The 13,997-nt window shown below is 36.1% G+C and overlaps 1 protein-coding gene across 5 annotated transcripts in view; it reads left to right on the top strand.

Annotated features, from left to right (window-relative positions):
* The window catches only part of arhgef10la (Rho guanine nucleotide exchange factor (GEF) 10-like a), a 189,828-nt gene that overhangs the window by 153,949 nt on the left and 21,882 nt on the right, over nt 1–13,997 (top strand). For all 5 annotated transcript variants that reach the window (XR_008356170.1, XM_053483986.1, XM_053483989.1 and 2 more), the window contains 2 exons: nt 7,350–7,561; nt 9,780–9,937. Coding sequence is in view for 4 of the 5 variants with exons in the window: in XM_053483986.1 (XP_053339961.1) it covers nt 7,350–7,561; nt 9,780–9,937 (370 nt within the window). In the remaining variant the exon portion in view is untranslated. The remainder of the gene's footprint in view (nt 1–7,349; nt 7,562–9,779; nt 9,938–13,997) is intronic.

Raw genomic sequence — 13,997 nt, forward strand, 5'->3', positions numbered from 1 at the left:
CAAGTATCTAACACAAGTTACGTGAATAAGAATGTACAAAAATGTCACAGACGGAAAAATATTTTAGCAGCAGAAACACTTAAGGATTTTGACTGAGCAAAGAAGCTGAAATGGTGAATAATTTAAAATAAATGTGCATGATAAAGTGTCAAATCCAATTTTTGTTAACGAAAATATGAATGTAATTAAAAATGCTGTTTGCTCACTTGTGCCAGTCAAGACAGACGTAGTCAAACAGCTTGAGCAGCAGATCAACAGTGAAAATGTCAGCCATGTGGAAGCATTTCATGGCTTTCCTGAGCTACATCAGACAACTAAGCTTTTACTCTTCTCCAGCCCTCTTCAGGGTTGGCAGGTCTGCATGACACTATCTTTTGACGATTCTAGTGGGTATTTCTTGTGCACAAAAGCTTATTGCTTTATGGGGTGAAAACGTTTGTTCATCCGTCTGAAGCAACTGGGATTTTTCAGGCTTCCAAACCTCTTACAAAAGCTAACGCTTGTTTATGTAATAAAATATTTTCAAGCAAAATTATCAGTTGCTTTTCAGGATTTATTAAGGACTAGATGTGCCCGTGACTTTGTTAGCATGGAATTTAATGACACACACTTATAAGCTTGTTTAATATTCATTGCTATCTTTTGAATTTTGGAATGAACTAAAATTTTTACGTGTTAGCGTGAAGTGCGTGGAATTAAGGTGTGAGATCGCATTTATTAAGTAGATTTCAATTGCAGCATATGTAGCATATCTTCTCTTCCCGTGGTGTTTTTGCTATAAAAAAAATCCTACATGTTACCTCAGGCTTGGCCAAATATAACAACCCCATTAAAATTCATACAGTAGTTTATAGCATTATACATGCACAATTTTTTTTATAATTGTAATTTCGTATGTCCTTCAAATTATTTTTCCGCAAATATGTTCAATGTACAGACATGCCAACTTTTTAACAGTTTTATTATATGTATAGATTTGTAACCCCCTAAACATTATGTACAGTACAGCAGGTAGTCAACCAGTATGCTTATTACTGCTGTGCTCACCGCCATGGCAAAACGTCAGCGGGCAAAATCAGTCAGTCGCATTTCAAAGTCATTCGTAAAAAAAGAGACATTTTGCAAAACAGCTGCAATTGCTGCAGTTTTTAATTCTAAGGTTAATTCATACAAAAATTTATAACACTAAATTAGACCAACGAAATACCACAGTAAAGATAATTTCCACATCTGAGTATACAACAAACATAAAAAACATAATCAGTGCTATTGACATTTACTGTATAATAATGGGTTAAAAAAATCAAAAACACTGGCAGTTTCATTTGTACAAATGTTTTATAGTCTATCTCTGTTTGTATCTGTTTATTGTTATTATTAAAATGTTACATGTAAAAAGGCATTAAACTTTAAATATAGAAACAACAGAAAGAACTTTTAGAAAAGAACATAAGAATAACTCAAAAAATAAATTGTCTTACATTTGTGTAACATTTCATAGGATTTTTTTCAGGAATTTTGTTATACTGAATAATATTAATGCAGTATAATTTTGATTCGCCATTTGTTCTCAGTTGTTGTGGTTTTAGTGTAACTGTGTGCTTTACAATGTCCGACAACATTTAAATGCAAATAATGCACCCTCCCCCACTTCCCAAATTGTGAACATGTCTTAGCTTTTCACACCTATACATTTAGATTCCTGCACACAAAAACAGTGGGGCCAGAGAAAAAAAACAAAAATACACTCTTCCCCTTTTTAAAATAACCTAAAATATTATAATAATATAATTGACATAAAATTAAAATATTCTATAAAAAAATTTAAAAAAAAAATCATTCCCTTCGTAAAATAGCTTAATAAATCATGGGTTGTGTACAGAGTAATTAAAAACAATACAACAACGCATGTTATGATAAGGAAATTCTCTGTGTCTTTTATTCCAGGGATTAAAAAATGGTAACAATGTCAATTTTAGAATCCGTAGAAGCTCAGTGGAACGTGTACAACCTTGCATGGACGAGCCTTTCTCTAAATATCCCGTTTTCACTGGGGTGGGGCAAAGAAAATGCATCTTGGTTACATTTTAGTAACTGCGCACTCGGTTTAGTGTTTAATGCGCCCCGTTTGTTCGGTTTTCTATTTAGAAAAAATGCCCCAGCGATTTCGGAGCTTCAGGAAATCTCCCGGCGCTCTGCGCATAACACTGGGCCAACTCATGTCGGAAAGAATTTATAAACGTTTTAGAAACGTGGGCTATTGTTTTTTTTTTACTTATAATGTTAGTTTATTTAATTTAAATGAGGTTTGGGCTCTGGACTTTGATTTGGCATCGTTACCCCCTCGTTAATTTCCTACGTAGTCTAATCAGCGCTCAACTGCACGCATAAAGTTTTCCAGCAATACATTTTCCACCTATACATTCAGATAAACTGTAATGCACCTCTCCACACTTTAAAAACCTCTTGGATCTGAGGCTCTTCTGAAGACTTTCAGTGATAAAGGCCTCTTTTTAAATTCGTGTAAATTTAATCTTCTGGATTCTAAATTCTAAAGTTGACATTGTTACTGTTTTTAATCCTTGGAATGAAAGAAATTGAGATTTTCCTTATGATAGCATAAATTGCATTGTTTTTAATCACTTTATACACAATAATGTTCTTTGGTATTTTTATTTAAAAACAATAAAAACAGGTATAGGGCTATCTTGGTTCATTAATCCTTGTGCCTGGTTTAAGTTTAGTATTCAGTGCACACCGTTTGTACATATGTCATTTTACAACTATATAACCAAATCGTCATTAGCACGTCCCTCCCCCAAACAGTGCAGCAATGAGCTTTTACTTACATCTCAATTGAGTGGTTTACATAAGTAATTAATCAATAGCTCATCATATCAATTTATTCATACAAATGTACCTGTTTTACATGGAAATTTACAGGTTTGTTACAGAATGATGTACTCTGACAGAGCCATAAGAACAATTACAGCTGAAACACCTAAAACAGATGCAGGATTATTTTCTTATAATCTAAATAAAAATGCTTTTCTAAACGTGGGCTATTGTTATTTAATTACAATATTTGTAATTTAATTTAATTGGGGTTTGGGCTCCAGGATGTTGAGCATTGTGATCCTCCTTTTTACTTTCCTACGTAGTCTAATCAGCGCTTAACCGCACGCATAAGGTTTTGTAAATTCGTTTAATGTTTAATTTGTATTTCATAAGTATTTGCCAGCGGTGGGACAGCGCAACGGGGGTCATTATTTACTATTAAAGAAAATTATGATGATCTGTCATGGCGTGCACCTGTGATGGGCGTGCGCCCAAATCTACCATCGCTACTCGCTCACTCCATAGGCTCCCTGAATAGGCGGCAAAGGGACGGAGCCGCTTATTTGTGCCAGTGGCTGGCCTGCCGCTGAGCGCCGCGACGGTAAAACCAACATTCCTATTGGGTAACCATTGTAGTTATAGCGCCACTTAGCGGTGAAGCCAGCAAACACACAACCCTAATGTCACTGTGGCGATAAAACGATTATTCTGGTTGAGTACCATCTGTATGATATTGTGTAGATTCCTCATGTGTCACAAATGATCTCTGACCCCTTGAGGCATGACTCCACAAGACCACTGGGGGTAAATTGCAGAATATCTGTCAAATTGGGCCCTCATGAATTAGATTTGGTTGTCCAGAATGTTTCATGGATGCTTGATCCGATTTAGATCTGGGAAAGTTGGAGTCTGGATCAACAACCTTGATGTCTTTATGTGCTGAGTCCTGTATGTTGCAGGATGTGATGCACTGGGTGTTCTGCTACCTTTCTACCAAAGCCAGCATTCACATTTTTCAGCAATTTGTGCTGCCTTTGCTTTTCTGTGGAGCTGGACCCAATAGGCTAATCTTTGCTCCCCCCAGGCACAGATTTCTTTTTCTTCATTTTTATTTAATAAAATAACGACACTATAAATAAGTTAGGCTGCATTTGCCTAATATTAACACCCACTACGATCAGACCCCAAAACACAAACTTTTAAACATGACTGTATAAATACTCATTAAGTATAAGAGAGATGAAATACAGCTCAGAGGCGCTGTTCTGCTTTTCCCTACTCTCGTCCTCAAATACAGCCTTATTAATTCTGACAGTGCATTGGCTTAACGGGAAGCTTTCACAGATTCCTGGCTGAGAAACAGAGCCGAGTCCAGGGCATGATTCCAGATATCTATTCCTTTAAACAAGCACTGATGAGTTTGTCCATCTCACTGGATTCGGGGTGGAATTGGATTAAATCCAAGAGAGGATGAGTAGCGCTAACATGAGGATAGGGTTATTTTTAGGGATTTTCAGTAAGAGATAAGTCTACGCTATCTTGCGCAGCTGGTGCAGCAAGCCATTATTTGTCGCTCTGTTAAGTGCATGTGCCTTTAGCTACACATCCTGTGGCTGTTACAAATCAAATGAATGATGGTACTGAAATTTCGAGGTGAGGTTTCCTTGGCTGAATGCTACAGTATATTTAGGGCTTTGCAGCTCGCTTTTAGAGAACAGATTAATCACCGCTGTCCAGAAACGTCTTCCCCTTCCTGCTACAGCACCATTTTGTGAATATTACACTTGGCACTTTGATTCTTTTCATGCTTTTGAACTCGCAGCTCATTGACAGCTTTTGGTAATTGGTGGATTTAGGGTTAAGCATCGACGGATGAGCCAATTTGTGTGAAGTCATGCTGGGGTTGCCGATGAGTTCAGTTAGTTTGTGAATGTGAGCGTCTCTGCTGCATTGAATATGAATTATTAATGAACAAGGTGCCACAAGGGAGTATTGATAAAAGCAAAACCCCCTGTTTCTTTAGAGTGGATTATTAATTTATTATGCAACCCTTTCCAAGTATGTCTTCAGTAAGAGCCAGTGATTCACTGCTGGAGAAATTAATTCTAGGAGGTTTAAATCTGAATAAGTTTGACTTTTGTCCATAGTTCTCTCCTGGAAACGGGCTAGCAGGAGTTCCCCTGCATTTAATAAAACAGGAACTATACATTCCTTCACATCCATGTCAGATGACTGTGCTGGTGACAAAGTGATTATTTTGAACTTTTATGGAGACAAGCACAACAGCACCACTAGTGGTAATACAAAGAAATACACAGGATTTTTTTTTTTTTTTTTTTTTTTTTTAAGAAGAAAGCCTGGGGCTGATTTATTTTTAGTCCAGACTGTGGATTTATGAAGCATATCAGAGATATTCTTTTCATAGATCTAATGTAAGATCCTTCAGAAACACCAACAGCATGTCATCAACAGTGATCAAGAAATGAAAATGTGGTTGGAATGAGCGCAAATGAAAAAGATTCACAACTCAGAAACATGACTTTGGAGGAGAACATAAATATAGCTAAAATTAGCACACATCGTTTAGGCAAATTACAGAAAAATACATTTAACAGGTCTTTTTAATTAATTAATTTATTTATTATATTTTTTCATTTATTAATTCATTATTATGGATATGTACAATAAAAAAAGTCTGTTTGTGTGTTTGGATTCATGCTGTAATAGTCGACCCCTAAAAAGCTTTTGTGATGTAATGAATTGCTTAACCCTAATAATTATATTTAATTAAGGTATAGCTTTCTTACTAGCTATTGTTGGCTCAATATTTAACAAAGAACATACAGTACCTAATCATCAGTACAGAAGAAAAACCAGCAATAATGAACAGTGTCAAAAACTTTCAAAGATCCTTTTCCACTCTAGCAATAATAAGATCTCTCAATTCGAAATCTAACTTCTTTTGAGATTAACCTCCAAATGCATTAGGTACAGGTTATGAATGTGGAATATCTAAAAAAAAAAAAAAAAAAAAAAGATTGAGAATAGTCTTGATTTGAGGATATTTAATTTCAACTTTGAAACTAAAATTGCTGACAGGCAAAAAAGTATTGTGGCAAAGAGAACAAAAGTGGAAATTTGATCAAGGCCGTCTGACTCGAGCAATGCAAGCACAAGCATAAAGCCGAAAGGAATTATTTTAAATAGAGCTGAATAAAGACTTCAGTTTATATCCAACCATACAGCACAATAGCAAGTCTGCAAAATCCTATGTTTTGTCATTATTTTCATCACCATTTGGTTCATTTCTTTTCTGGTGTCCACACAAGCTAGAAATAATGCACAGCATTGATTGGTCGAACATAATAAATATAGAATCTTACAGATTATATGTCTGGGTAGAACAGACAGTACAGTGATATTCAGAAAGGTAAAGCCAATTTTTTCTGCTTGTTTGTTGCCTTCTTTTCTACTGCCTATGGAGAATATAGAACACCACACGAGCTACAAAATAGCTTTCTATTTTCTAAGGGTTATATTTAGATTTGTAATAAAATATTAGTGTTTACATGAAATTTCTGGTGTATAAAGGTATGAACTTACAAACGACTTCAAGCACAGTATGATGATATTGTGAATGACAATCCCGGGCCGAGGTGGCTCTGAGCCCACTATAGTCATAATCCTGAACATGCAGTGAACGGAATGCCTCATCCTTAAAAAAACGACACTTGTCGCCTACTGAACGCACAATCATTCACTTGCATATTACAGGAACTCGGCTGGGAGTTATTTCCACATACCCTCCTCCTACAGTTCTGACCTCACTCCAAACCATTTCCACATGTTTGAGCCATTAAAGGGGCTCCTGGGAGATCAGCGTGAAGATTCAGGCGTAAAGCAGGCAGTCCGATCATGGCTCTGGTGTACTGAGGAAAATTTCTATCTTGATGGTATTCAAGCACTAGTAAAATACTGGAATAATTGCATTAGTGTAGCAAGAGATTATATGTTGTATAAAAATAAATAATTTTTTTTTTTTTTAAAACCTAGGTTTATTTAAAAAAATAAACTGTTTTTTCTTAATTTGCAGATGCATGCATGCCCATCCAGGGTGCATTTCCACCTCACTCACAGTGTTCCAGGATAAGCTTGGTTAACATGACCCTGACCAAAAAAAAAACAGATAAAATCAGAAGAAGAAAAATCAATGAATGCAATTTAAGTATTATTTTATTGAATGTGTCACTAGTCATCATCCCATCGCCTCTTGAGCGATTTTTTTTTATATTTCATAGGTGCTATTATATACATTAATAGGAAACAAAGTGCTGCAGATATTTTGTATATGTTCCTGTATATTTTGTATTACCTTAGTGTTGCTTTCCCTGCTTCTTTCTCTCTTAAATGCACTGGATCTCTGAGCATGCCACTGCCTTGGGACATACAAAATGACTTGTCTTTAAGTAACTGCCTCCTTCGGTGATATTGCTGCTTTATTTCTCTTGCAGGTAGCGAGTGGCACAGATTCTGCACTGGGTAATGTGGAGATTTTTTCCCTGAATCGATCTACTCCACGCTCTGTAAAAAGCTTTCAGGTACGAGCTTCTGTTCGGTGCTTGGAGTTTGTGTCTGAGCCCAGTCATTTGGACGCCGCCGATCCTGGTCTCCCAAACGCCGCTGCTGCTGGAAACACAGTCTGCGTTGGCCTGGATGATGGCAGGTAGTGTGTTTGGTGTTGGGTTTAGCGGGTTGATCATTTCTCCCACAACCCACTGAGATCGAAACTGAGTTGTGAAATTAAATTTTTTTTTTCGGGTGATGTCAAGGGTCCTTGATAGGGCTGAGATAGGGCTAATTAATATTTTTTTTTATCATTATTACATTGCTAGATAAATTAGCTGCATTTTTTTATCACAATCGATTGTAATGAAGTTTACTTTAAATGCAAGATACAATTTTGGTAAAATAATATAAGAATATTTTGTGTCTAAATGTTGTGGATTTACCTTGGCTGACCTGAATAGCACAAAAAGATTTATATAAATACGACATTGGTGATCGCTGAAACTACATAAATTGGGTCAAGAATTGAAAAATTTATTAGTAAAACCTGGAAGGACAGTGGTGAACTGTCATCTCTAAAGAAGAAAAGTGGTTGGACAGTGGTGGTAAAGTCATCCTGCACAATAACCCCCCTTCTCCTCTCCAATCAGGAGTGATTATTTTCAAAGGTAAAGTGCTGGTTAAAGTTTGCAGTCTAAGGCCTTTTTCACACGGGTGTTAAAATCGAGCGGTTTTTTTTTGGCGTTCGTAGCGTCCGGTGAGCGCGGAATAAAGCGCAGAGGGTTTTCTAAACAAAGGAGTCAATAAGAGTGTTCACACAGGCTTTGGTGACGTGCGTTTGTCTGGCTGCGCGTTTATACAGCATAAAAAAAAACTTACATGCAGCTTTTTCTTGGCGTTTAAATCCCAACGAACGCAAGGAAAACGCTTCTAGGGCGTTTTCTTTGCATTCATTTTACGCTTCGGAGGACCGGATATATTAAATGATCCCACATGCTATACTAGGGAAATGTGAAAATAAGCAAAATAAAGTGACAAGTAGTCTCTCTTCGGGGCTAACACCAAATCGCATATTGGTTGATTGGCGTGCAATGTGGCATTGCACCTGCTGCAGCATACAATCAAAAGTGGAAACTGACATCCGACGGTAATTGAAAAACTTGCGGAAATTTTCGCATTTCTTCATGAACCACAAAAAAAAAAACTTCCTTTAAATCTGATGTTGTGCAGTCAGAGGGTGAACCCAGTAGCGGCGATTTTTTTCTCTCCCTACGTTGCCGTATTACGAGAATTTTTACAACAAGAAGATTAATGTTTAATATAGCAAAATGGTCCATAATAAAAGGAGGCACCTTAAATAAAATGACAAGGGCTTTCATACCCAGTTCCCGACACTGCCCCCACAGGTTAACACACAAACTACAATTTGGGCTGCAGGCTGGCGTTAGACAGAGCCAAACGAACGCCAGTGTAGAAGTCAATCAAGCGGCACTACAAAACGCAACATAAACGTCTAGGACGTTCAGAGCACTTTGGTTTATCCAAAAATTTAACGCCCGTGTGAACAAGGTCTTAGTAAAGTTAACGTCTGTGTGTGTGTGCGTGTGTGTGTGTATGTGTGTATGTATATATTTTTACTTTTTATTTTCTATTAATAATTTTTCTAGTAATACTTTTGGGTTGTGGAACGAATAATGGGAGTTTCCATTATTTCTTAGGAGAAATTTGCTAACAAATGGTGTCTGATATTCCCCTCTTGATTTAAAGGTGCAGAGACAACATTTCCGTGTGAGATACATTTTTCCTTGGGTGCGGTTATGGTTTTTGGCTATGTGACAGCAGTGTTGAGAAAGGGGATAGATTTAGTCAAGTAGATTGGTATGCTTTATATTTTACTTTTGTGTCAATGGTGTATTAGGCTCACTTTAATCCTGACCTATGAACAAATCTGACTTATGAACGTGCTCCTGGCACAGAACTCGTTTGTAAGTAGGGGATAACCTGTATATGGTTTTTATGTTTTTTTAGGTGTATTAAGAATATACATGTAGCAAAAATAAATGCTAATTAATTAAATAAGTAATGGAGTTTTTGCCTTTTACATATCAAAATAAATACAAGGAATTTAAAAGAATGACAATAAAAGGACAGTAAGACTAAGTAGTGAATATGGCTTTCTGGAGTTAAACAGACCATATGTTTGTGGTAATAGATAAATAAAATTATTATTATTATTATTATTATTATTATTATTATTACTACTAATAATAATAAAACACTGTGTTCACTAACATTCATATATAACACTGGACAGACAAAATGTTACTAATGAACTCAGTATTCTCATGATTTCTGTTTTTTTTTTATATATACAGTATCCTGGTCTATGGGAGCATGGACACATCATCTCAGTGTGTTCTGGACCTTCGGAATGCTACGGGCTCTCCTGTCCTGTGTCTTAAACACAGGTCAAACTTCCTGTTCGCAGGCCTGCATGATGGAACACTGCTCATCTATAGAAGAGCACCTGAAGGTACGTACATGTTGCATAAGACTTAGAGCAGAATTCTATCTTTCTATTTTTTCAAAGGCTGCTCATGTGTATGCATTCACTTCTGTGTCTCAGTACATTTTCCCCTGTACCTGACAGAATCTGAATCTTTATTTCCAAGTGGTACATGAAGCACAAATGTCAAGGAGAAAGATTAAAAAAATTATTGTGATATAGTATAAATATGCATTACATTGCATTAAAAATGTATACTTTATGGCTTGTGTAGGTATTTGCTTAGTGAAATGTCCTTTTTTTGTTTTTTGTTAATAAAATGGAAGTATGCATACTTGGGATTAATTACGACAAATAATAGGCAGTAATACTGAAGTGTGTAGGGGGGATTAATATATTTAGCAATACTTTGTACAAGTATTCAATTCTATCCAATTAGTTCAGTTTTATTTATAAAGTGCTTTTAAAAAGAATTATGGTCGCAAAGCAGATTTACAGGATAAAAAAAAATTATAGAAACAAGTTTGAAAAGTGTGGAAATAGTTGCCATCGTAGGTGACCTAATTGTTCAGATGGTGTAGATCTGTGTGCCCTTACAGTGTCACATCATCACAATCTAAATGCAGCTGTTACTTTTTAGAGCTTCCATCCAAACAAACAGCATCATAAAGCTCAAGCAGATATTAAAACAAGTCTGGGACAAAATACTGGAAAAGAATTACTTATGATTCGTATTTAAACAAATATAAATCTTATAGACTCCCAAAATGTGTAAAGAATGTAGAACTTATGGGGACTGTGGCCGAACATTCAAGAGGCCAAGCGTAGTTCTCACCATAATGCTCCCGCAACCCTGCTTCACTGTGCACCTTTGTTCTCAGGATAATGAGCTGTGTTGGGTTCCTGCCAAACACAGGGCTTTGTGCCAAGGTCAAAAAAACCTCATAAGATAACCTCCTTCCACATGTTTCCTAAAGGTTGTTTTTACACTAGGTTTGATTGCTGCGTACCATGCCTGAGTAAACTAGAGACCTCTTTTTGTTTGAAGTGGACCCATGCACGGTGCGCTAATTCATATCCGGGTACAGTACAGAATGTTCATGCTACTCAAACAAACGAGACCTTGGGGTCAAGTATACTCAGATTCATGCTTTCTTTTTGTAAAAACGACCTTAAAATCTGATGTACTTTTGGCAAACTCTAAATAAGATTTCATACAGTATGATTCACCACTCATTCCCAAGGCTTAGAGTGTCAAGGCAAGGGTTGTCTTTTGATCAGCTTCTATCATGCTTGCTGTGGATCTTTATAACGCCTTCAGAGTTACCATTATGGCATATTCTTTTCTTAAAAAAAAAAAATTAAAAAAAAGGATTTAATTGGGATTTAGGAAATGTTCGATATTCTGGATTTTTTTAAATTACCAAGCACTAATTTGCACCTCAGAACGTAAGTCATGAATACAAATACAGGTGTATGTCAAGTATTTTTTATTTCCACCTGGTACATTAATCTTCTTCTTACATACAATACAGTATGTATGCCGCCCATTTCTTCATATTTTCTTTAAAAGAGCAAGAGCACTTTTTAATGTAGAGCAAGTATTTTAAATGTAATCTTTAGGAATAGTTCTCCTGAAGGAGGTTTTTTGGCTCTTATTTCTGCCACATTTTTGGCTCATATTTCAGTCCAGTACCTGTTCCTGACCAGTTTCAGAGGAATGTTTTTAATTTGTTATACCACACAGTAGCCTGTGAATCATACAAACATTAAAAATTATTCAGCCATATACTAGTGATGCTGACTGTTGAGTGGTTCGAATAGATGAGAGGGGAAATGAGGTTGCTGCTTAGGTTGTTAAATGAAAAAGCTTTTTTTAAAATTGTATCTTTAAGCTTTCTGCACTTGTCAAAATAAACAATTTGTTCCTAGTTCATTTATTTAGGTTTCCAGCTTGTCATACAGTATGCACAGTAAAAAATAGACCATTATTATGTCTTCAACACCCCCCCCCCACAATGCAAATCTTCCAATGCTGTCCACAATGAATGCCACAAAAAAATAAATGTCAGTATAGAATAGATAAAAAAATAATAATTTAAAAGCCGCACTAAGGAGGAAAAATTATATTAGTTAATAATATATGATTTTGCACAGGACAGCTTGTAGCGTATATAAATATATAGTATAAAACATGCGGAAAGCATTTGTGCCTGTGTAGATGCTGTCTCTCAATGTGTTTTCCTTTTTACTAATGGGTTGACGCACTAAATGGAAAGGGTAATTAAGTATGATAATGATTATATTATTATGTCTGCCAATGGAAGGGACTCAATAGAGTAAAAGGGTAATCAAATCAAATAATAATACAAATTAGTCTGATCATTTTCACGTTTGTTTTGTTCTTTTATCAGAATTAAATATTGTTTTTTTTCCTCCACATATGAACATGTGAATGCATGAAAATTAATGCGTCCTGTCATGTAATTAATACATAAGCAAAGAAGAGCTGAGTTAAGATAAGAACGGCTCTAGGTTTTGTGTTGGTAAAGTATTGAATTCAGAATTAATTTAAATGTAAATGATCAATTTCAGTAGGAGTAAAGTAATGACGATGTATGCTGCGAGGCATGTCGCAATTTAGGATTCTCATACATGATACATAACCAACAATCCGTGTTCGGTGTGTGTTTCTGCATAAATTTGCATGGTAAAAGCTGTTAGGCATAATGCCTGGAGCCTACAGCATATCAGCAGTCATCTTCAGTTGACAGAGAAGGCAAACTTTGCATCATAAGTTTATTACTTTTTTTCTGTTCGCCTGCATTCGTTCCATCCATTCATAAAGTAAGATCAATTATGAACCTGGTGCTGTATTTCTAGTAAACACGAACAATATAAAAACACAAAAATATAGTGCACCATTACGTTACTTAGTCACGGAAGTATACTTTCAGCAAGAAAACACATTTGATACCATTAGGTCATCTTAAACAACATTTAGTAACTGCTTCTATGTTCTTCTGAATTGCCTTTGAACCGTCCATGTTGTTTTGTTAATGCTAATGCAAGCTGTAATACTAACTAGCTCAAGGCTCTAAGCTCTAATCATGGGCACTACTACCAAGGGATTCTACACCCCACATAGCGCACTAGCTTTCCATTTACCACTATGTAATTTAACCCCAGAACATTCAGCTATTAACTAGAAAGCTTGTCAGTATTAGTTAATGTTACCTGCACATTCTTTTAAGAACCATAGTGTGCAGCCTGTTCCACAGCATTGTGTCATTTGCAACAGAAGTACTTTAAGAGCTAAAGTTATTGCTAACAAGCCAACAAACCTAGGCACAATCACATATTTGTACACCTTTAAAATATCCTTAAAACCACCTACCTGTACATACATTTTCACACATTTGTTTCTGTTTTGAATAAGAGACAAAGTCCATCACTACATACTACATATGATAATACTCAGCAGAACAAAAACTGTCAGTTTTTAGGTTCCTATTTTATCCAGCGGGTAATCAGGCAATCATCAGGTAATGTTTCAGGTTATTTTGGCTCTAAATACGCCTTGAACATGATTATCAACGAAAATACATAGTAACCTAATGTCAGTTAATGGTGCTTTTGTAGTCTCTGATTGACATCATGGTAGTCACATGACTTCAAAAGGTCTATATCACACTCACCAAATGGTGGTGGATGTTTCCCACCTACTTCATGTGGTTGTGTCGCTGTGTGTGTCCACTTTGCACCTGCTTTTGTGTCTCCCTGCAGGCCTTGATTCACTCACTTACTGTAAAGAATTTAAAATTCCTTTTATTTTGTTAGTTCTTTTAACCATCTGTCGGAGAAGGAGTTAAATGTTTTTGAGTTTTTTTTTTTTTTTCGGGGGCCAAAAAATAAAAAAAACTGTGGATGCTGTGGCAATTAAAATATACATCTTATAGGAAGCAATTTTTAGGCAAAATTAGAGTGATGTTCCACATTAGACTTTGCAAGCTAGTCATCAGTGATGTATTTCACTTGGTGACTGGCCCCCATGGTGATTAGCTGGGAGCTGTGGGTGTTGAAAAAA

Source organism: Clarias gariepinus, chromosome 23 (assembly GCF_024256425.1).
Source record: "Clarias gariepinus isolate MV-2021 ecotype Netherlands chromosome 23, CGAR_prim_01v2, whole genome shotgun sequence".
Taxonomy (NCBI): domain Eukaryota; kingdom Metazoa; phylum Chordata; class Actinopteri; order Siluriformes; family Clariidae; genus Clarias; species Clarias gariepinus.